The sequence below is a fragment of the Oncorhynchus gorbuscha genome, unplaced genomic scaffold (genome assembly GCF_021184085.1).
Source record: "Oncorhynchus gorbuscha isolate QuinsamMale2020 ecotype Even-year unplaced genomic scaffold, OgorEven_v1.0 Un_scaffold_261:::fragment_2:::debris, whole genome shotgun sequence".
Lineage (NCBI taxonomy): Eukaryota > Metazoa > Chordata > Actinopteri > Salmoniformes > Salmonidae > Oncorhynchus > Oncorhynchus gorbuscha.
Window position 1 is genome coordinate 144351 of NW_025745120.1, and position 23042 is coordinate 167392.

At 45.8% G+C, this 23042-nt stretch overlaps 1 protein-coding gene across 1 annotated transcript in view; it reads left to right on the top strand.

The window, feature by feature from the left end:
• Positions 1-19858, top strand: part of hspa12b (heat shock protein 12B) — a 35535-nt gene extending 15677 nt beyond the window's left edge. The window contains exons 8-15 of the mRNA XM_046332706.1: positions 9068-9154; positions 10970-11074; positions 15162-15250; positions 15340-15509; positions 15747-15850; positions 16059-16249; positions 17448-17641; positions 17854-19858. Of these exons, the coding sequence (XP_046188662.1) occupies positions 9068-9154; positions 10970-11074; positions 15162-15250; positions 15340-15509; positions 15747-15850; positions 16059-16249; positions 17448-17641; positions 17854-18112 (1199 nt within the window). The 3' untranslated portion in view covers positions 18113-19858. The remainder of the gene's footprint in view (positions 1-9067; positions 9155-10969; positions 11075-15161; positions 15251-15339; positions 15510-15746; positions 15851-16058; positions 16250-17447; positions 17642-17853) is intronic.
• Positions 19859-23042: the final 3184 nt, after the last annotated feature.

Sequence of the window (23042 nt, forward strand, 5' to 3'; positions counted from 1 at the left end):
ACAAATTCTGACAAACTCCAAGCATTGATTATGCAAAAATGGGCTGCCATCAGTCAGGATGTGGCCCAGAAGTTAATTGACAGCATGCCAGGGCGGATTGCAGAGGTCTTGAAAAAGAAGGGTCAACACTGCAAATTATTGACTCTTTGCATCAACTTCATGTAAATTGTCAATAAAAGCCTTTGACATTTATGAAATGCTTGTAATTATACTTCAGTATTTCATAGTAACATCTGACAAAAATATCTAAAGACACTGAAGCAGCAAACTTTGTGGAAATTAATATTTATGTCATTCTCAAAACTTTTGGCCACGACTGTAGTTCAGTCAGTGTAGCTGGAGAATCCAGTGGGTTCTGGTCATCTTTAATAGTTGATTCTAAGATTTATATTTGATCATGTATATGTTGTTGCTGTTTGTTCTTTTGTTATAGAGAAGTGGTTTATCCATTAACATCTCCATTTTGGATAGATAACTGTTTGTGTTGTTGTTTGTTTTCCAATTTTTTTTTCCAATTTTTGGGGGGATTTTTTTTGTTTGTTGATAAAGTAGTCTACAGTACTACTGCCAAGAAATGAGCTATAGGTGTGCCTACCATAGCAGTCCCCTCAAAGCCTACCATAGGAGTCCCCTCAAAGCCTACCATAGGAGTCCCCTCAAAGCCTACCGTTGACTATGTTGCAGGAGTTGTGATGCGTTTTTGTTGGTTATGTTACCGTAGTTGTGTCTAGGGGGCATATTTGGGAGGGAATGCTGTCACCTTCAGGTAGGTGTTTGTCCCCCTGTGTGCTGAGTGTGTCAGGTTCTTGTCCAGTTCTGGCATTTAGGTCGCCACAGACTAGCACATGTCCCTGGGCCTGGAAATGATTGATTTCCCCCTCCAGGATGGAGAAGCTGTCTTCATTAAAATATGGGGATTCTAGTGGGGGGATATAGGTAGCACACAGGAGGACATTCATCTCGGTTGAGATAATTTCCTTATTAATTTCTAGCCAAATGTAAAATGTTCCTGTTTTGATTCATTTAATAGAGTGGGTTATGTCTGCTCTATACCAAATTAGTATACCCCCTGAGTCACTTCCCTGTTTCACATCTGGTGGTTTTGTGGATGAGACTACCAGCTCTCTGTAACCTAGAGGGCAACCAGTGGGTCTGTCTCCTTCATACCATGTTTCATGTAGGCTGACAATGTCTGTATTTCCAATTTATTTGATGAAGTCTGGGTTCCTGCTCTTTAGGCCAAAAGCAGATGACCTCAGACCTTGTATGTTCCAGGTTGAGATAGTAATAGCTTTGTGTTCCATAGTGTCTAGTGTTGTTTTGTGTGGTTTAGGCCCGGACCATCACAGTAGGTGTGAGCAGAGCATGTTGAGCATCTGATACATACCTCTTAGGTCACCGGATGGGGCGGGTGGAATAGTCGGGGTTGGGCCTGTTGCTCTGCTCTGCCAGGTCTTGGGGGTCTCTCTGGTCTGGGAGGGTGACTCTCTTGTCTGGGAGGGTGTCTCTGGTCTGGGAGGGTGTCTCTGGTCTGGGAGGGTGTCTCTGGTCTGGGAGGGTGTCTCTGGTCTGGGAGGGTGTCTCTGGTCTGGGAGGGTGTCTCTGGTCTGGGAGGGTGTCTCTGGTCTGGGAGGGTGTCTCTGGTCTGGGAGGGTGTCTCTGGTCTGGGAGGGTGTCTCTGGTCTGGGAGGGTGTCTCTGGTCTGGGAGGGTGTCTCTGGTCTGAGAGGTTGTGTCTCTGGTCTGAGAGGTTGTGTCTCTGGTCTGGGAGGTTGTGTCTCTGGTCTGGGAGGGTGTCTCTCTGTTCTGGGATGGTGTCTCTGATCTGAGAGGTTGTGTCTCTGGTCTGGGAGGGTGTGTCTCTGGTCTAGGAGGGTGTCTCTCTGGTCTGGGAGGGTGTCTCTCTGGTCTGGGAGGTGTGTCTCTGGTCTGGGAGGGTGTGTCTCTGGTCTGGGAGGGTGTCTCTCTGGTCTGGGAGGGTGTCTCTCTGGTCTGGGAGGGTGCCTCTCTGGTCTGGGAGGGTGCCTCTCTGGTCTGGGAGGGTGCCTCTCTGGTCTGGGAGGGTGCCTCTCTGGTCTGGGAGGGTGCCTCTCTGGTCTGGGAGGGTGCCTCTCTGGTCTGGGAGGGTGTCTCTGGTCTGGGAGGGTGTCTCTGGTCTGGGAGGGTGTCTCTGGTCTGGGAGGGTGTCTCTGGTCTGAGAGGTTGTGTCTCTGGTCTGAGAGGTTGTGTCTCTGGTCTGAGAGGTTGTGTCTCTGTTCTGGGATGGTGTCTCTGATCTGAGAGGTTGTGTCTCTGGTCTGGGAGGTTGTGTCTCTGGTCCGGGAGGGTGTCTCTCTGGTCTGGGAGGGTGTCTCTCTGGTCTGGGAGGGTGCCTCTCTGGTCTGGGAGGGTGCCTCTCTGGTCTGGGAGGGTGTCTCTCTGGTCTGGGCCGGGTGTCCGTTGCTCTGTTGCTCCTGTGTGAGGTGCTGGGGCTACGTTTCAGGGTGACGTCCTTTAGGGTCCTGGCAAAAGTGGGGATTGCTGCCTTGTAGAGGTGGACCTGGTCGTAAAAGGCTGTTCAAGTCCAGGGTGGAGTGGTGGGCCAGGTAGACATTAGGTTTTGGGGCACAGTCTTGCGAAATGCTTGCTTTTACCCACTGTATGGAGGCAGAGTGAAAGTATTTTTGTGATAGCAGGGTGGAGATGATGACCACTTGTGCATTGTGGAAAGTGGAAGAAGCTTTTTCAATCACTCCCCTGAGTGCTGTGACCACCCTTACCCGCTGGGCCCTTGTGCTGGTCTGTTTTGTGGGTTTGTTCTGTCTGGATTGTGTGGACTAGCTCTCTGAGCTCCACCATGTTTCCCCTCAGCACTGTGAATGTATCCCCCTCAATGATGAAGGAGCAGTGCAGTTGTGGGACATGAGTGTGTTCAGTGCTGCGGGGGGGGGGGGGGGGGGTGTGACAGTCCTCGTCTGCAGGACAGTTTGTGGAGGTGTGATCAGACTCACTCAGGATAGGGGAGTCGGCACAGAGAGAGAGAGCTTTTCCTGCAGGAACTGTACGAGGAGGCCCTGCACCATTACTGTCCCAGACTTGTATGTGTTGACAGAGTTTTTTTTCAATTTCCTCAATGTCTAGTTTCCACCCTGGGCCAATACCCTCTCTCTTGACAGTAGTGTGCTCTTATAGCACAGTTAATATAGAACCATGCCAGGGGATGGTCTGGTTAATATAGCTCCATGCCAGGGGATGGTCTGGTTAATATAGCTCCATGCCAGGGGATGGTCTGGTTAATATAGCTCCATGCCAGGGGATGGTCTGGTTAATATAGCTCCATGCCAGGGGATGGTCTGGTTAATATAGCTCCATGCCAGGGGATGGTCTGGTTAATATAGCTCCATGCCAGGGGATGGTCTGGTTAATATAGCACCATGCCAGGGGATGGTCTGGTTAATATAGCACAATGCCAGGGGATGGTCTGGTTAATATAGCACCATGCCAGGGGATGGTCTGGTTAATATAGCTCCATGCCAGGGGATGGTCTGGTTAATATAGCTCCATGCCAGGGGTTGGTCTGTGTGGAAAATGAAGTTGCTTACGTTCCTGTCTTTGTAGCAGTCAGCAAATAGTGTCTCCGGATTGTCCAGGAGCTTTTTTTTTTTTTGGTACTTATTCCGTGCAGTGTTGTTTTTTATATCCAAGGGGTAATGTATTGTAATGACCTCTTTACAGGGATAAGCCACGAGGGCTTCAAAGGTCTCTGCATTTGGGGGGGGGTATGTGAAACTCTACTGCCATTGTCAGGCTCAAGAATGTTCACACCTCTCACGTCACACAAGTTAAAGCCAGGTCAATTCTGTCCTAGCAGCTTGGTAAAGCTTAGTAGCCTTATTTATTAAGCTTTATATAATAAAATTATCTAGAGATTGTCTTTTAATTTTTTGGCTTCAGAAGTAGGTTCAGACTGAACTGGTTTTGATGTAGAAGTCCTTGTGAAAAAATTACGTTTATCTACATTTATCCAACTGAAATTATATATTTTTGCAGAACTCTGAGCTCACTACTCTCTCTCTCTCTCTCTCTCTCTCTCTCTACCTACCTACCTACACCCCTCTCTCTCTCTCTCTCTCTCTCTCTTTTCTCTACCTACCTACCTACACCCCTCTCTTCTCTCTCTCTCTACCTCTCTCTCTCTTTCTCTCTCTCTACCTACACCCCTCTCTCTCTTCTCTCTTTCTCTCTCTCTACCTACACCCCCCTCTCTCTCTCTCTCTCTCTCTCTCTCTCTCTCTCTCTCTCTCTCTCTCTCTCTCTCTCTCTCTCTCTCTCTCTACCTACCTACCTATACCCCTCTCTCTCTCTCTCTCTCTCTTTTCTCTCTCTCTACCTACACCCCTCTCTCTCTCTCTCTCTCTCTCTCTCTCTCTCTCTCTCTCTCTCTACCTACACCCCCCCTCTCTCTCTCTCTACCTACACCCCTCTCTCTCTCTCTACCTCTCTCTCTCTCTCTCTCTCTCTCTACCTACACCCTCTCTCTCTCTCTCTCTCTCTCTCTCTCTACCTACACCCCTCTCTCTCTCTCTCTTTCTCTTTTCTCTCTCTCTACCTACACCCCTCTCTCTCTCTCTCTCTCTCTACCTACCCCTCTCTCTCTCTCTACCTACTACCTACCTCTCTCTCTCTCTCTACCTACCCCCTCTCTCTCTCTCTCTCTCTCTCTACCTACTCTCTCTCTCTCTCTCTCTCTCTCTCTCTCTACCTACCTACTCTCTCTCTCTCTCTCTCTTTCTCTCTCTACCTACACCCCTCTCTCTCTCTCTCTCTCTCTCTCTCTACCTACACCCCTCTCTCTCTCTCTACCTACACCCCTCTCTCTCTCTCTCTCTCTCTCTCTCTTTCTCTCTCTCTACCTACACCCCTCTCTCTCTCTCTCTTTCTCTCTCTCTACCTACACCCCTCTCTCTCTCTCTCTACCTACACCCCTCTCTCTCTCTCTCTCTCTCTCTCTCTCCCCTTTGTATTTCTTTGCTGTAAAATGACTTCCAGACCCCTTATAAAAACACACAAGCACGCATGAACACACACAGTTTTTTTCAGTGGTCCCTGGTTATGTTATTCTGTTCAGAGTCATTACCATATGAAAAAGTAGGGTTCAAATGACCCCCCTCCCACTCCACACACACACACACAAACCCTCCATATCCCCAATGTGGGTCTCATTTCAAAATCCCAGATGTCAAAGATACAATACAGGGCCTTGTCATTTTCCCAAAATAGACAACAGAGATGATCTACAACAGAGACTGTATCTACAACGGGGACTATATCTACAACAGACACTAGATCTACAACATAGACTGTATCTACAACATAGACTGTATCTACAACATAGATTGTATCACAACATAGACTGTTTCTACAACAGGAACTGTAACTACAACAGGGACTGTATCTACAACAGGGACTGTATCTACAACATAGACTGTATCTACAACAGGGACTGTATCTACAACAGGGATTATATCTACAACAGGGACTGTATCTACAACAAGGGTACTGTGATTGTTGTTTAGACCAAGGTTGACCAGGGTTAAAGCACAATGTCCTAGAACCTCTGCTAATATAAACACATCACCAAACACTAACCACATTCGGGAACGTTGTAAAAACCCAAGATGCTTAGAGGTTAAAGCCCATTTTAAGAGCAAATCTCTGCTATTTTAACTCTCTATCTCTCTACTGTCAGGACCCGGTTACGAACCCGGGTCTCCGGAGTGAGAAACAGTCACTTAACCAACTGAGCCACGAATAGTCGGCAGAACCCAGAAGATGAGGCAGACACAGCAGTACTTGAGACGGTGTATTTAATGAAGTAAAAAGTGAAGTCCTTCAGGAAAACATGTAACTCCACAACCTCAAAAGGAATTCCACAAGAACAAAGGTAATCCTCCAAGACAAAAAGGTAAATCCACAAGGTGGAAGGTATAGCACAAAAAAGCCTCAAAAAATACTCAAAAACAAACAAACAAGAACAAAAAACAGAATTCCACAAGAGAGTCCACCGGGATCAACAAGAGTTCTCAGAGTACTAGGGCTGGGTGCTAACATACAAACACAGAGCAAAGGACTGAGGAAAACAAAGGGTTTAAATACAATCAGGGGAAACGAGGCACAGGTGCAAATAATAATGGGGATCAAGGGAAAACAAAAGGTCAAAAGGCACAATGGGGGCATCTAGTGACCAAAAACCGGAACAACCCTGGCCAAATCCTGACATCTACTATCTCTCTACTATCTCTCTCCATTCCTTCTTGGCTGCAGTCTTTACTCTGTTGTTTTCAGTGGTTGAATCCATTTACTCTTGACAGTTAGTTCAAATTCGGACAGTTATGTCGGTTTGAATGTAGTGGGTCGGTTCCAGGGCCCCCCTCACTAAAGTTTGAATGTAGTGTGTCGGTTCCAGGGCCCCCTCACTAAAGTTTGAATGTACTGTATTGGGTCGGTTCCAGGGCCCCCCTCACTAAAGTTTGAATGTATTGGGTCGGTTCCAGGGCCCCCTCACTAAAGTTTGAATGTATTGGGTCGCTTCCAGGGCCCCCTCACTAAAGTTTGAATGTAGTGGGTCGGTTCCAGGGCCCCCATCACTAAAGTTTGAATGTATTGGGTCGGTTCCAGGGCCCCCTCACTAAAGTTTGAATGTACTGTATTGGGTCGGTTCCAGGGCCCCCTCACTAAAGTTTGAATGTACTGTATTGGGTCGGTTCCAGGGCCCCCCTCACTAAAGTTTGAATGTACTGTATTGGGTCGGTTCCAGGGCCCCCCTCACTAAAGTTTTAATGTATTGGGTCAGTTCCAAGGCCCCCTCACTAAAGTTTGAATGTATTGGGTGGCTTCCAGGGCCCCCTCACTAAAGTTTGAATGTATTGGGTCAGTTCCAGGGCCCCCTCACTAAAGTTTTAATGTACTGTATTGGGTCAGTTCCAGGGCCCCCTCACTAAAGTTTTAATGTATTGGGTCAGTTCCAGGGCCCCCTCACTAAAGTTTGAATGTATTGGGTCAGTTCTAAGGCCCCCTCACTAAAGTTTGAATGTATTGGCTTGGGGTGTAGCCTAGTTTAAGAGCATTGGGCCAGTAACTGGTTTGAATCACTGAGCTAACTAGGTAAAAAATATATATATATATATATATGTTGATGTACCCTTGAGCAAGGCACTTACCCTAATTGCTCCTGTATGTCGCTCTGGATAAGAATGTCTGCTAAATGGCATAAATGTGTTCAAGTATCTACCATGGTTTAATGTTGTGGGTTGGGTATGTTACATTAACATGTACTCTGTGTCTGGTCTAACTGTGGGTTGGTTGCGTTACATTAACATGTACTCTGTGTCTGGTCTAACTGTGGGTTGGTTGCGTTACATTAACATGTACTCTGTGTCTGGTCTAACTGTGGGTTGGTTACGTTACATTAACATGTACTCTGTGTCTGGTCTAACTGTGGGTTGGGTACGTTACATTAACATGTACTCTGTGTCTGTTCTACATTAACATGTACTCTGTGTCTGTTCCACATTAACATGTACTCTGTGTCTGTTCTACATTAACATGTACTCTGTGTCTGTTCCACATTAACATGTACTCTGTGTCTGTTCTACATTGACATGTACTCTGTGTCTGTTCTACATTAACATGTACTCTGTGTCTGTTCTACATTGACATGTACTCTGTGTCTGTTCTACATTGACATGTACTCTGTGTCTGTTCTACATTAACATGTACTCTGTGTCTGGTCTAACTGTGGGTTGGGTACGTTACATTAACATGTACTCTGTGTCTGTTCTACATTAACATGTACTCTGTGTCTGTTCTAACTGTGGGTTGGGTACGTTACATTAACATGTACTCTGTGTCTGTTCTACATTAACATGTACTCTGTGTCTGTTCCACATTGACATGTACTCTGTGTCTGTTCTACATTGACATGTACTCTGTGTCTGGTCTACATTGACATGTACTCTGTGTCTGGTCTACATTAACATGTACTCTGTGTCTGTTCTACATTAACATGTACTCTGTGTCTGTTCTACATTGACATGTACTCTGTGTCTGTTCTACATTGACATGTACTCTGTGTCTGTTCTACATTGACATGTACTCTGTGTCTGTTCTATATTAACATGTACTCTGTGTCTGTTCTACATTAACATGTACTCTGTGTCTGTTCTACATTGACATGTACTCTGTGTCTGTTCTACATTAACATGTACTCTGTGTCTGTTCTACATTGACATGTACTCTGTGTCTGTTCTACATTAACATGTACTCTGTGTCTGTTCTACATTGACATGTCCTCTGTGTCTGGTCTAACTGTGGGTTGGGTACGTTACATTAACATGTACTCTGTGTCTGTTCTACATTAACATGTACTCTGTGTCTGTTCTACATTAACATGTACTCTGTGTCTGTTCTACATTAACATGTCCTCTGTGTCTGGTCTAACTGTGGGTTGGGTACGTTACATTAACATGTACTCTGTGTCTGGTCTACATTAACATGTACTCTGTGTCTGTTCTAACTGTGGGTTGAGAGGTTTTATTGTTTTTTATGTCGTCTGTTTTTTTTGTTGTAGGTTGTTTGTTTGAATGTTATTGTATGGTTGTTAAAATGTTATCTGTATCGTGTGTGTGTGTGTGTGTGTGTGTGTGTGTGTGTGTGTGTGTGTGTGTGTGTGTGTGTGTGTGTGTGTGTGTGTGTGTGTGTGTGTGTGTGTGTGTGTGTGTGTGTGTGTGTGTGTGTGTGTGTGCGTGCGTGTGTGTGCGTGTGTTGCAGCGTGTGTGTGTGTGTTGTGTGTGCGAGACACAGCAGTGTGTGTGTGTGCTTTCCTGGTGGAGAGAGGGACTGGAGAACTCTGGTCAGAGATGCAGACTGGTTAGTCACACAGCGTGTACGTGCGTGCACAGTCAGATAGACAGAACACAGCGGTAGTGCGTAAGTGCGCGTGCGTGCGTGCGTGCGTGCGTGCGTGCGTGCGTGCGTGCGTGCGTGCGTGCGTGCGTGCGTGCGTGCGTGCGTGTGTGTGTGTGTTGCAGCGCGTGAGCAGCTGAGGAAAGCGAGACACAGCAGAACTTTCCTGGTGGAGAGAGGGACTGGAGAACTCTGGTCAGAGATGCAGACTGGTTAGTCACACACATACTAGCGTGCACACAGTCAGATAGACAGAACACAGACGGATATAAGGGGTTAGACAGTGAGAAAGGCTTTGAGGTCCAGGGTCAAAATAATCAACTCTTCAACTCCCCAATGCGCCAAAAAAATCCCTAAACTGGTCCCTCACCCCATCTCTCTTCTCACTGAGCCATGACAGGGGTCTGGAGAGCCACGCGCCCTCTCTGACCCCTACTACCCTTCCTCCCTTCCTGACACACACACGCCTGCAAGCACAGGCACACACCATGGCACACACACCATGGCCAGGAAGGGTTTGGCCCCTGAGACTCTCCTCTACAACTCTACTGTAAATAAACTCTCTCTCTCTCTCCCCCCCTCTTCCTTTCTCTCCTCTCCTCCCAATTCCTACTGAATTACTCACCCTTTTCACCAAATCTTCTCTTTCCTCCCCTCTCTTTCCTCCAACTCTTTCTTTCCCTCCCCTCTCTTACCTCCCTCTCTTTCTTCCCTCTCTTTCCTCCCTCTTTCTTCCCTCTCTTTGCTCCCTCTCTTTCCTCCCTCTCTCCTCCCTCTTTCTCCCCTCTCTTTCTCCTCTCTTTCTCCTCTCTTTCCTCCTCTCTTTCTCCTCTCTTTCCTCCTCTCTTCCTCCCTCTTTTCCTCCCTCTCTTTCCTCCCTCTCTCCTCCCTCTCTCCTCCCTCTCTCCTCTCTTTCTCCTCTCTTTCCTCCTCTCTTCCTCCCTCTCTTTCCTCCCTCTCTTTCCTCCCTCTCTCCTCCCTCTTTCTCCCCTCTCTTTCTCCTCTCTTTCTCCTCTCTTTCCTCCTCTCTTTCCTCCTCTCTTCCTCCTCTCTTCCTCCCTCTTTTCCTCCCTCTCTTTCCTCCCCTCTCTTCCTCCCTCTTTTCCTCCTCTCTTTCTTCTCTCTTTCCTCCTCTCTTTCTTCCCTCTTTTCCTCCCCTCTCTTCCTCCCTCTTTTCCTCCCTCTCTTTCCTCCCTCTCTTTCCTCCCTCTCTTCCCTCCCTCTTTTCCTCCTCTCTTCCCTCTTTCCTCTCTTTCCTCCCTCTTTTCCTCCTCTTTCCTCTCTCTTTCCTCCCTCTCTTTCCTCCCTCTCTTTCTTCCCTCTCTTTCTTCCCTCTCTTTCCTCCCTCTCTTTCTTCCCTCTCTTTTCCTCCTCTTTCCTCCCTCTCTTTCCTCCCTCTCTTTCCTCCCTCTCTTTCTCCCTCTCTTTCTCCCCTCTCTTTCCTCCTTTTCTCCCTCACTCTATAGCAATAAACACAAAGGTCCAACCTTATCTCTATAGCTATCACAACCATAAACAAACATACACACGCAATCTCAGCTATTGTAATACCTGGGAGCTGTTTATGCTTGGGAGATCGACTCATAACAAACTCTCATGGTATACTCAGAGCTCCATCAGAGAGAAAACACACACTGTCAAATACACACACACACATACTGACAGATTAAACCACTGCATCGTAAGAAAAGGAGAGCTCTATTAAAAAATATATACTTTGTTAAACTCCATGAGACACAAATAATTCAAGATTGAGTGCTGAATGATTGAAATTGACACTCCAAAGGTACTGATCTTACATTGTGTGTGTGTGTGTGTGTGTGTGTGTGTGTGTGTGTGTGTGTGTGTGTGTGTGTGTGTGTGTGTGTGTGTGTGTGTGTGTGTGTGTGTGTGTGTGTGTGTGTGTGTGTGTGTGTGTGTGTGTGTGTGTGTGTGTGTGTGTGTGTATGCGCGTGTGTGTATGCGCGTGTGTGTATGCGCGTGTGTGTATGCGCGTGTGTGTATGCGCGTGTGTGTTATCTCACCAGGTGACCGGTACATAGTGGCAGACTGTGGAGGAGGAACAGTAGACCTGACAGTTCACCAGATAGAGCAGCCCCAGGGGACACTGAAGGAACTCTACAAGGTCTCAGGTAACAACCTTACATACCTCACCACCTTAGATACCTCACCACATTAGATACCTCACCACCTTAGATACCTCACCACCTTAGATACCTCACCTTAGATACCTCACCACCTTAGATACCTCACCACCTCAGATATCTCAAAGTAGATACCTCACCACCTTAGATACCTCACCACCTCAGATATCTCAAAGTAGATACCTCACCACCTTAGATACCTCACCACCTTAGATACCTCACCACCTTAGATACCTCACCACCTTAGATACCTCACCACCTCAGATATCTCAAAGTAGATACCTCACCACCTTAGATACCTCACCACCTCAGATATCTCAAAGTAGATACCTCACCACCTTAGATACCTCACCACCTTAGATACCTCACCACCTTAGATACCTCACCACCTTAGATACCTCACCACCTCAGATATCTCAAAAGTAGATACCTCACCACCTTAGATACCTCACCACCTCAGATATCTCAAAGTAGATACCTCACCACCTAGATACCTCACCACCATAGATACCTCACCACCATAGATACCTCACCACCATAGATACCTCACCACCTCAGATATCTCAAAGTAGATACCTCACCACCTTAGATACCTCACCACCTTAGATACCTCACCACCTCAGATACCTCACCACCTCAGATATCTCAAAGTAGATACCTCACCACCTTAGATACCTCACCACCTTAGATACCTCACCAGCTCAGATATCTCAAAGTAGATACCTCACCACCTTAGATACCTCACCACCATAGATACCTCACCACCATAGATACCTCACCACCATAGATACCTCACCACCTCAGATATCTCAAAGTAGATACCTCACCACCTTAGATACCTCACCACCATAGATACCTCACCACCATAGATACCTCACCACCATAGATACCTCACCACCTTAGATACCTCACCACCTTAGATACCTCACCACCTTAGATACCTCACCACCTTAGATACCTCACCACCTTAGATACCTCACCACCTTAGATACCTCACCACCTTAGATACCTCACCACCTTAGATACCTCACCACCTCAGATATCTCAAAGTAGATACCTCACCACCTTAGATACCTCACCACCTTAGATACCTCACCACCTCAGATATCTCAAAGTAGATACCTCACCACCTTAGATACCTCACCACCTTAGGTACCTCACCACCTTAGGTACCTCACCACCTTAGGTACCTCACCACCTTAGGTACCTCACCACCTTAGGTACCTCACCACCTTAGGTACCTCACCACCTCAGATACCTCACCACCTCAGATACCTCACCACCTCAGATACCTCACCACCTCAGATACCTCACCACCTCAGATACCTCACCACCTCAGATACCTCACCACCTTAGATACCTCACCACCTTAGATACCTCACCACCTTAGATACCTCACCACCTTAGGTACCTCACCACCTTAGGTACCTCACCACCTTAGGTACCTCACCACCTTAGGTACCTCACCATTGACACCTCACCATTGACACCTCACCATTGACACCTCACCACCTTAGATACCTCACCACCGTAGATACCTCACCACCGTAGATACCTCACCACCTTAGGTACCTCACCACCTTAGGTACCTCACCACCTTAGGTACCTCACCACCTTAGGTACCTCACCACAGTAGATACCTCACCTACGATACCTCACCACCTTAGATACCTCACCACCTTAGATACCTCACCATTGACACCTCACCACCTTAGATACCTCACCACCTCAGATATCTCAAAGTAGATACCTCACCACCTTAGATACCTCATTGACACCCACCTTAGATACCTCACCACCTTAGATACCTCACCACCTTAGATACCTCACCACCTTAGATACCTCACCACCTTAGATACCTCACCACCTTAGATACCTCACCACCTTAGATACCTCACCACCTTAGATACCTCACCACCTTAGATACCTCACCACCTTAGATACCTCACCACCCCAGATATCTCAAAGTAGATACCTCACCACCTTAGATACCTCACCACCTTAGATACCTCACCACCCCAGATATCTCAAAGTAGATACCTCACCACCTTAGATACCTCACCACATTAGATACCTCACCACCATAGATACCTCACCACCATAGATACCTCACCACCTTAGATACCTCACCACCTTAGATACCTCACCACCTTAGATACCTCACCACCTTAGATACCTCACCACCTTAGATACCTCACCACCTTAGATACCTCACCACCTTAGATACCTCACCACCTTAGACACCTCACCACCTTAGACACCTCACCACCTTAGACACCTCACCACCTTAGATACGTTAACCACCTTAGATACCTCACCTTAGATACCTTACCTTATACAGTACCTAACTGATCAGAGAGCAGCCGCAGGGGACACTGAAGGAACTCTACAAGGCCTCAGGTAACAGATTAATTGTAGCTTAGACACCACCTCTTCACCTACCTACGCCCACCTTTTAAATTACCTACGCCCACCTCTTCACCTACCTACACACACCTCTTCACCTACCTACACACACCTCTTCACCTACCTACACACACCTCTTCACCTACCTACACACACCTCTTCACCTACCTACACACACCTCTTCACCTACCTACACACACCTCTTCACCTACCTACGCCAACATGGCAGTGGTCAGTGGTGAAAACTCAGTCTTGAGTACTCGGGTGTATCGTCAGGGGTAAATACTCAGGGGTGAATACTCTGGGTTGAATAATCAGGGGTGTATAGTCAGGGGTGAATAGTCAGGGGTGTATAGTCAGGGGTGTATAGTCAGGGGTGTATAGTCAGGTTTGTATAGTCAGGGGTGTATATTCCTTAGTTGAATAGTCAGGTGTGTATATTCAGGGGTGTATAGTCAGGGGTGTACATTCCTTAGTTGAAAAGTCAGGGGTGTATACTCAGGGGTGTATACTCAGGGGTGTATACTCAGGGGTGTATACTCAGGGGTGTATACTCAGGGGTGTATACTCAGGGGTGTATACTCAGGGGTGTATACTCAGGGGTGCATAGTTAGGGGTGTACATTCCTTCGTTGAATAGTCAGGGGTGTACATTCCTTAGTTGAAAAGTCAGGGGTGTATACTCAGGGGTGTATATTCAGGGGTGTATATTCAGGGGTGTATATTCAGGGGTGTACATTCCTTAGTTGAATAGTCAGGGGTGTATACTCAGGGGTGTATACTCAGGGGTGTATACTCATACTCAGGGGTGTATACTCAGGGGTGTATACTCAGGGGTGTACATTCCTTAGTTGAATAGTCAGGGGTGTATACTCAGGGGTGTATACTCAGGGGTGTATAGTTAGGGGTGTACATTCCTTCGTTGAATAGTCAGGGGTGTATATTCAGGGGTGTATACTCAGGGGTGTATACTCAGGGGTGTATACTCAGGGGTGTATACTCAGGGGTGGATAGTCAGGGGTGGATAGTCAGGGGTGTATAGTCAGGGGTGTATAGTCAGGGGTGTATAGTCAGGGGTGTATAGTCAGGGGTGTATAGTCAGGGGTGTATAGTCAGGGGTGTATAGTCAGGGGTGTATAGTCAGGGGTGTATAGTCAGGGGTGTATACTCAGGGGTGTATACTCAGGGGTGTATACTCAGGGGTGTATAGTCAGGGGTGTATAGTCAGGGGTGTACATTCCTTAGTTGAATAGTCAGGGGTGTACATTCCTTAGTTGAATAGTCAGGGGTGTACATTCCTTAGTTGAATAGTCAGGGGTGTACATTCCTTAGTTGAATAGTCAGGGGTGTACATTCCTTAGTTGAATAGTCAGGGGTGTACATTCCTTAGTTGAATAGTCAGGGGTGTATATTCAGGGGTGAATAGTCAGGGGTGTATATTCCTTAGTTGAATAGTCAGGGGTGTATACTCAGGGGTGGATATTCAGGGGTGTATAGTCAGGGGTGTATAGTCAGGGGTGTATACTCAGGGGTGGATATTCAGGGGTGTATAGTCAGGGGTGTATATTCAGGGGTGTATATTCAGGGGTGTATATTCAGGGGTGTATATTCAGGGGTGAATACTTCTTTACGAGACTCATACAATGTTTTTATTCATATGGTTATTGTAGGAGGTCCATACGGGGCGGTCGGCGTCGACCTGGCCTTTGAAGCCATGCTTTGTAAGATCTTCGGAGAGGACTTTATCGAGAGCTTCAAGGTAATTGCTAGAGCATGACGCTTGTAACGCCACGGTCGTTGTAAACTGCTTTGGATAATAGCGTCTGATAAATATATATATTTTTTTAGGCGAAGCGTCCCGCTGCTTGGGTCGACCTGACCATCGCGTTCGAGGCTCGTAAACGCACGGCCACGCCGGGGCGTTCCAACTCACTGAATATCTCTCTGCCCTTCTCCTTTATCGACTTCTACAAAAGATACAGAGGACAGAGTGTGGAGACTGCCTTGCGCAAGAGCAAGTATGTTGTGGGGAGAGAAAGGTTGTGTGGGGGTGTGTATTTGACCTCTCTCCCTGTGTGAGGATGAACAAAATAAAAAAATTGTGTGTAACACCCTCTCGCTACATTAGTAAGAACATAGAAACGTGGTCGGCTCACCCCCTGCATGTCTGTCTCTCTGTCTCTCTCTCTCTGTCTCTCTCTCTATGTCTCTCTCTCTCTATGTCTCTCTCTCTCTATGTCTCTCTCTCTCTCTAGCATGAACATAGTGAAGTGGTCGTCTCAGGGAATGCTACGTCTCACTCCTGAAGCCATGAACGAACTGTTCCAACCCACCATTAACAACATCATCAAACACATTGGTGACACACACACACACACACACACACACACACACACACACACACACACACACACACACACACACACACACACACACACACACACACACACACACACACACTCTAACATTATGTGGTCTGACACTGTAGCATAAAGGGTCACATTTTATATAAACCTCAACATTGACATGTTGGTCTCACCTCCCCTCTCATTCCTCTCTCCCTCCAGAGGAGTTGATGCAGAGACAGGAAGTGCAGGGTGTTCGCTTCCTGTTCCTGGTTGGGGGTTTCGCTGAGTCGCCCATGCTGCAGCGGGCGGCCCAGAATGCTTTGGGTCAAACGTGTCGCATCATCATCCCTCAGGATGTGGGCCTGACCATACTGAAAGGGGCTGTGTTGTTCGGACTGGACCCCACCGTGGTGAGAGTACATACACACAGACAAACACTATGGTACGCACACACCGTGGTACGCACACACACATCGTGGTACGCACACACACATCGTGGTACACACAGCCACACCGTGGTACGCACACACACACACACCGTCTTGTATAACTGACCTTGTGGGGGGACAAAATTCAGCCCCACTCAAAATCCTATATTCCCCAACCCTTAACCTTAATCCAAAAACCTAACCCTAAAACTAACCCTAGCTCCTAATTCCTAACCCTAACCCTAAACCCAGCTCCTAACCCTAGCTCCTAACCCTAGCTCCTAACACTAGCTCATAACCCTAGCTCCTAACCCTAAACCCTAGCTCCTAACCCTAGCTCCTAACCCTAAACCCTAGCTCCTAACCCTAAAACTAACCCTAGCTCCTAACCCTAGCTCCTAACCCTAGCTCCTAACCCTAGCTCCTAACCCTAGCTCCTAACCCTAAACCCTAGCTCCTAACTCTAAACCTAACCCTAGCTCCTAACCCTAGCTCCTAAAGCTAAAACTAACCCTAGCTCCTAAACATAAAACTAACCCTAGCTCCTAACCCCAAACCTTAGCTCCTAACCCTAAACCTAACCATTAAACTAACCCTAGCTTCTAACCATTAAACTAACCCTAGCTCCTAACCCTAAAGCTAATCTTAGCTCCTAACCATAAACCCAATCCTAGCTCCTAACCATTAAACTAACCCTAGCTCCTAACCATTAAACTAACCCAAGCTCCTAACCCTAAACCTTATTCTAACCTTAACCCTTAACCCCCTAGTTGGTCAAATTTTTGTGGACTTCTGGTTGAACACCTCCACTCTCAACCCCACTGTGGTACGTATACATACTACTACCATGGGTGCAAATGTTTAGAACTGGAGGTGAATCTCAATCATATTTCCTTATTGCCTTGATTCCTCTCTCCTCGTATCCTTCTCAAAAGGTTCCTCCACTCTGAACTTCTCCAATGGGTTGAGAAGGAGGTGAGGACAGAGGATGTGAGGAATCAAGGAAATACGATTGAGATTCACCTCCAGTTCTAAACATTTCCCCTGTTCCTCCCTCCAGGTGCTATGACGTCACCAACTATTCAAACCAATCGCCGCTCTCTCTCCTCTCCCCAGGAGACACACACACACTGTGGCACCCTGTTATAAACATTTTCCCTCTACTTTTACTCTCCTTCAGGTGCGTGTGCGTCGTTGCCCTCTGACCTACGGCGTTGGGGTTCTAAACCGCTTCGTGGAGGGTCGACACCCCCGGGACAAACTACTGGTCAAGGAAGGCCGTGATTGGTGCACCGACATCCTCGACAGATTCGTCTCCGTTGACCAATCAGTGGCTTTAGGCGAGGTCGTGAGGCGGAGCTACACACCGGCTAGGTCAGGTCACACACACACTTACACACAGCAAAGTCGGGTTACACAAACACAATGAGGTTGCGTCAGACACACACAGTACACATAAACATGCACACAAACAGACACACACAGCATGGCTGGGAAGGGCTTAAGGGACCCAAGACTCTGCACCTCCACACACACACACACACAAACTTAGAGAGAATCACCAAACCTTCTCCCCCTTTCTCCAGATCCGGCCAGAGGAAGATCATCATCAATATCTACTGCAGCGTCAGCGACGACGTTGTTTACATCAGCGACCCTGGAGTGAGGAAGTGTGGCGCGATCACTCTGGATCTACCGGAGGCGTTGCCGGGGACGGTTGCCGGGGCGGAAAGGAGAGAGATCCGAGCCACAATGCAGTTCGGAGACACAGAGATCAAAGTGACGGCGGTGGACATGGCGACCAATCAGACGGTCCGAGCCGCCATCGACTTCCTTTCAAATTGAGGAGACTGACCACAATGCCAAAAGGTCAAAGGGTAAAGAAGGAGAATGTAGGAAATGGACCCACGAGGAAAAACGTTAAAGATCCAGGATCAATTAAATGTTTTAACATTGAGTTATGGCACGATGTGACATTTTAAGTGACGGCATGACCTTCGAACTGCTCAACATCACAATTCCTTTTTCACATCGAAACAAAACATCTCAATCTGATCTAGGATCAGGTCCCTCTGGGAGTGACTGCTGCCTGAATATATTGGGCTTGTTGGAGACCACTGCCGAATCCTGACCAATCACCTTGAATCATAAATAGCTACTCATGATTACTTGTAGATAAGTCAGTCAGCATTTACCCACTATGCATCACGGATCAAATCCTTACTCTCGAACATTGCCATAGATTCTTGCCTGTATCTAGTTCCAGTGCCTCCGTCTTCAAGTCAACTGATAATATAATAATAATAATAATACTAATGTCTTTGTTGTAGTGCCACCTTGTGGCCACTGGATTGAATGACCAGCTGAACATGCCTTTTACTTTCTATGTATGGAGAAATTAACTGTGGACTGGATGTGACGAAGACTGACAGAAATATGCTATGAATATATCTGAACCATTGATTGTATACACTAGTAATTTAGACCTTTTATATACAGTTGCTTGAAGGAAATGTAGGCTTCTTGGAAAAACACCAAATAAGGTATGATCACAACAGTATTTAAGTTGTGTACAGTACAGGCAGATATCCTGATGGATCCTGTATTTTATACCCTTATATGAAATATTATCATTATGTATAAAGAACTATCTTAAGAAATAACCTGTTTATAGCTTGTTCATCGAAGATAACCATATTAACTGTCTGTTAAAGCTAGAATCCTTATTTTGCTAGAATCCTTATTTTGCTAGAATCCTTATTTTGCTAGAATCCTTATTTTGCTAGAATCCTTATTTTGCTAGAATCCTTATTTTGCTAGAATCCTTATTTTGCTAGAATCCTTATTTTGCTATAATTCTTATTTTGCAAGAATCCTTATTTTGCTATAATTCTTATTTTGCAAGAATCCTTATTTTGCTATAATTCTTATTTTGCAAGAATCCTTATTTTGCTATAATTCTTATTTTGCAAGAATCCTTATTTTGCTATAATTCTTATTTTGCAAGAATCCTTATTTTGCTATAATTCTTATTTTGCAAGAATCCTTATTTTGCTATAATTCTTATTTTTGCAAGAATGTTTATTTTTTGCTATAATTCTTATTTTGCAAGAATGTTTATTTTGCTATAATTCTAATAAGAATTCTTAATTTGCTATAATTCTTATTTTGCTAGAATCCTTATTTCACCCATTTTGGTCAAAAGCTAAGGGTTGGGCTTGGGAAAATGTAATGACTCAAAACCATAGACAGAGCTATGTATATAAGGACGGACCATCCATGATATCAAATGTAATAGTTAACCATGTTGAGGCTATACACTGTTTGCATTTACATTGTTAACAAACATTGAGTAAAAGAAGCTCATATTTGGGGTTCTGATGGCATAAGATAGCTGAACTAAAGCTCACGAGGCATATAAAATAGGACTTAGTACAGGGAGTATTCACACCCATTGACTTATTCCACATTTTGCTGTTGTTACAAAGTGAGATTAAAATTGATTTGGAACTTTCTTTTGTCAATGATCTACACAAAATACTCTATAATGTCATTGGGAAAAAATTATAATATTTGTATATATATTTTTTAAATAAAACAAATCTTGATTAGATAAGTATTCATCCCCCTGAGTCAATACGTTAGAATCACCTTCGGCAGCGATTACAGCTGAGTCTTTCTGGGTAAGTCTCTAAGAGTCATTACAGCTGTGAGTCTTTCTGGGTAAGTCTCTAAGAGTCATTACAGCTGAGTCTTTCTGGGTAAGTCTCTAAGAGTCATTACAGCTGAGTCTTTCTGGGTAAGTCTCTAAGAGTCATTACAGCTGAGTCTTTCTAAGGAGACATTACAAGTCTCTAAGAGTCATTACAGCTGTGAGTCTTTCTGGGTAAGTCTCTAAGAGTCATTACAGCTGTGAGTCTTTCTGGGTCATTAAGTCTCTAAAGAGTCATTACAGCTGAGTCTTTCTGGGTAAGTCTCTAAGAGTCATTACAGCTGAGTCTTTCTGGGTAAGTCTCTAAGAGTCATTACAGCTGAGTCTTTCTGGGTAAGTCTCTAAGAGTCATTACAGCTGAGTCTTTCTGGGTAAGTCTCTAAGAGTCATTACAGCTGAGTCTTTCTGGGTAAGTCTCTAAGAGTCATTACAGCTGAGTCTTTCTGGGTAAGTCTCTAAGAGTCATTACAGCTGAGTCTTTCTAAGTCTCTAAGAGTCATTACAGCTGAGTCTTTCTGGGTAAGTCTCTAAGAGTCATTACAGCTGAGTCTTTCTGGGTAAGTCTCTAAGAGTCATTACAGCTGAGTCTTTCTGGGTAAGTCTCTAAGAGTCATTACAGCTGAGTCTTTCTGGGTAAGTCTCTAAGAGTCATTACAGCTGAGTCTTTCTGGGTAAGTCTCTAAGAGTCATTACAGCTGAGTCTTTCTGGGTAAGTCTCTAAGAGTCATTACAGCTGAGTCTTTCTGGGTAAGTCTCTAAGAGTCATTACAGCTGAGTCTTTCTGGGTAAGTCTCTAAGAGTCATTACAGCTGAGTCTTTCTGGGTAAGTCTCTAAGAGTCATTACAGCTGAGTCTTTCTGGGTAAATCTCTAAGAGATTTGCACACCTGGATTGTACAACATTTGCACATTATTCTTTTTACAAATCTTCAAGCTCCGTCAAGTTGGTTGTTATTCATTGTTAGACAGCCATTTTCAAGTCATGCCATACATTTTCAAGACAATTTAAGTCAAAATTGTGACTAGGCCACTCAGGATCATTCAACTCCCGTGTATATTTGGCCTTGTGTTTCAGGTTGTTGTCCTGCTGAAAGGTGAATTTGTCTCCCAGTGTGTGTTGGGAGGCAGACTGAACCAGTTTTTCTCATAACATGATGCAGCCACGCCCACTCCTTTGGCTGAGAAGCAACCCCACACATGAATGGTCTCAGGCTGCTTTACTGTTGGCATGACACAGGACTGATGATAGAGCTCACCTTGTCTTCTCCGCACAAGCTTTTTTCCAGATGCCCCAAACAATCGGAAGGGGATTCAGAGAAAATTACTTTACCCCAGTCCTCAGCAGTCCAATCCCTGTACCTTTTGCAGAATATCAGTCTGTCCCTGATGTTTTCCTGGAGAGAAGTGGCTTCTTTGCTGCCCTTCTTGACACCAGGCCAACCTCCAAAAGTCTTCATCTCACTGTGTGTGTAGATGCACTCACACCTGCCTGCTGCCATTCCTGAGCAAGCGCTGTACTGGTGGTGCCCCGATCCCACAGCTGAATCAACTTTAGGAGACGGTTCTGGCGCTTGCTGGACTTTCTTGGGCGCCCTGAAGCCTTCTTCACAACAACTGAACCGCTCTCCTTGAAGATCTGATAAATGGTTGATTTAGGTGCAATCTTACTGGCAGCAATATCTTTGCCTGTGAAGCCCTTTTTGTGCAAAGCAATTATGACGGCACGTGTTTCCTTGCAGGTAACCATGTTTGACAGAGGAAGAACAATGATTCTAAGCACCACCCTCTTTTTGAAGCTTCCAGTCTGTTATTCGAACTCAATCAGCATGACAGAGTGATCTCCAGCCTTGTCCTCGTCAACACTCACACCTGTGTTAACGAGAGAATCACTGACATGATATCAGCTGGTCCTTTTGTGGCAGGGCTGAAATGCAGTGGAAATCTTTTTCTGGGGATTCAGTTCATTTGTATGACAAAGAGGGACTAAGCAATTAATTGCAATTCATCTGATCACTCTACATAACATTCTGGAGTATATGCAAATTGCCATCATACAAACTGAGGCAGCAGACTTTGAAAATTACAATGTGTCATTCTCAACTTTTGGCCACGACTATGTGTGGGTACAGAGATTGTGCAATAATGAATGACTCAGTCCATGCAATTTAAGCAATTGTTATGCTCCTGAACAAAATTATAAATGAAACTTGCAACAATTTCATTTTTTACAGTTACAGTATATAAGGAAATCAGTCAATTGGAAATTAATTAATTAGGCCCTAATCTATGGATTTCACATGACTTGGAATATAGATATGCATCTGCTGGTCACAACTACCGTAAAAAGGTTGGGGAGAGGCTCAGAAAACCAGTCAGTATCGGTTGTGACCACCATTTGCCTCACGCAGCGTGACACATCTCCTTTGCATAGAGTTGATCAGGCTGTTGATTGTGGCCTGTTGTCCCACTCCTTTTCAATGGCTGAGAAGTTGCTGGACATCGGCGGGAACTGGAACACGCTGTCGTACCTGTTGATCCAGAGTATGCCACACATGCTCAATGGGTGACATGTCTGGTGAGGATGCAGGCCATGGAAGAACTGGAATTTTGTAGAGATCCTTGCAACATGGGGCCGTGCTGAAATGTGAGTCGATGGAGGCGGATTGGCCCGACAATGTGTTTCAGGATCTCATCCCGGTATCTCTGTGCATTCAAATTGCTATCGATAAAGTGCAAATATGTTTGTCTGTAGCCCCACCATGGGACACTGTTCATGTTGACATCAGCAAATCTGCTCGCCCACACGACGCCATACACGTCTGCCCGGTAGTTGAAACCGGCATTCATCCGTGAAGAACACACTTCTCCAGCGTGCCAGTGGCCATCGAAGGTGTCTTTAACCACTGAAGTCAGTTACGACCCTGGTGAGGACAAGCACAGATGAGCGTCCCTCATACGTTGAGTTTATGTAGAAAATTCTTCAGTTGTGCAAAACCAGTTTCATCAAACCCAGTTTCATCAGCGGTCCGGATGGCTGGTGTCTGACGGTCCTGCAGGTGAAGAA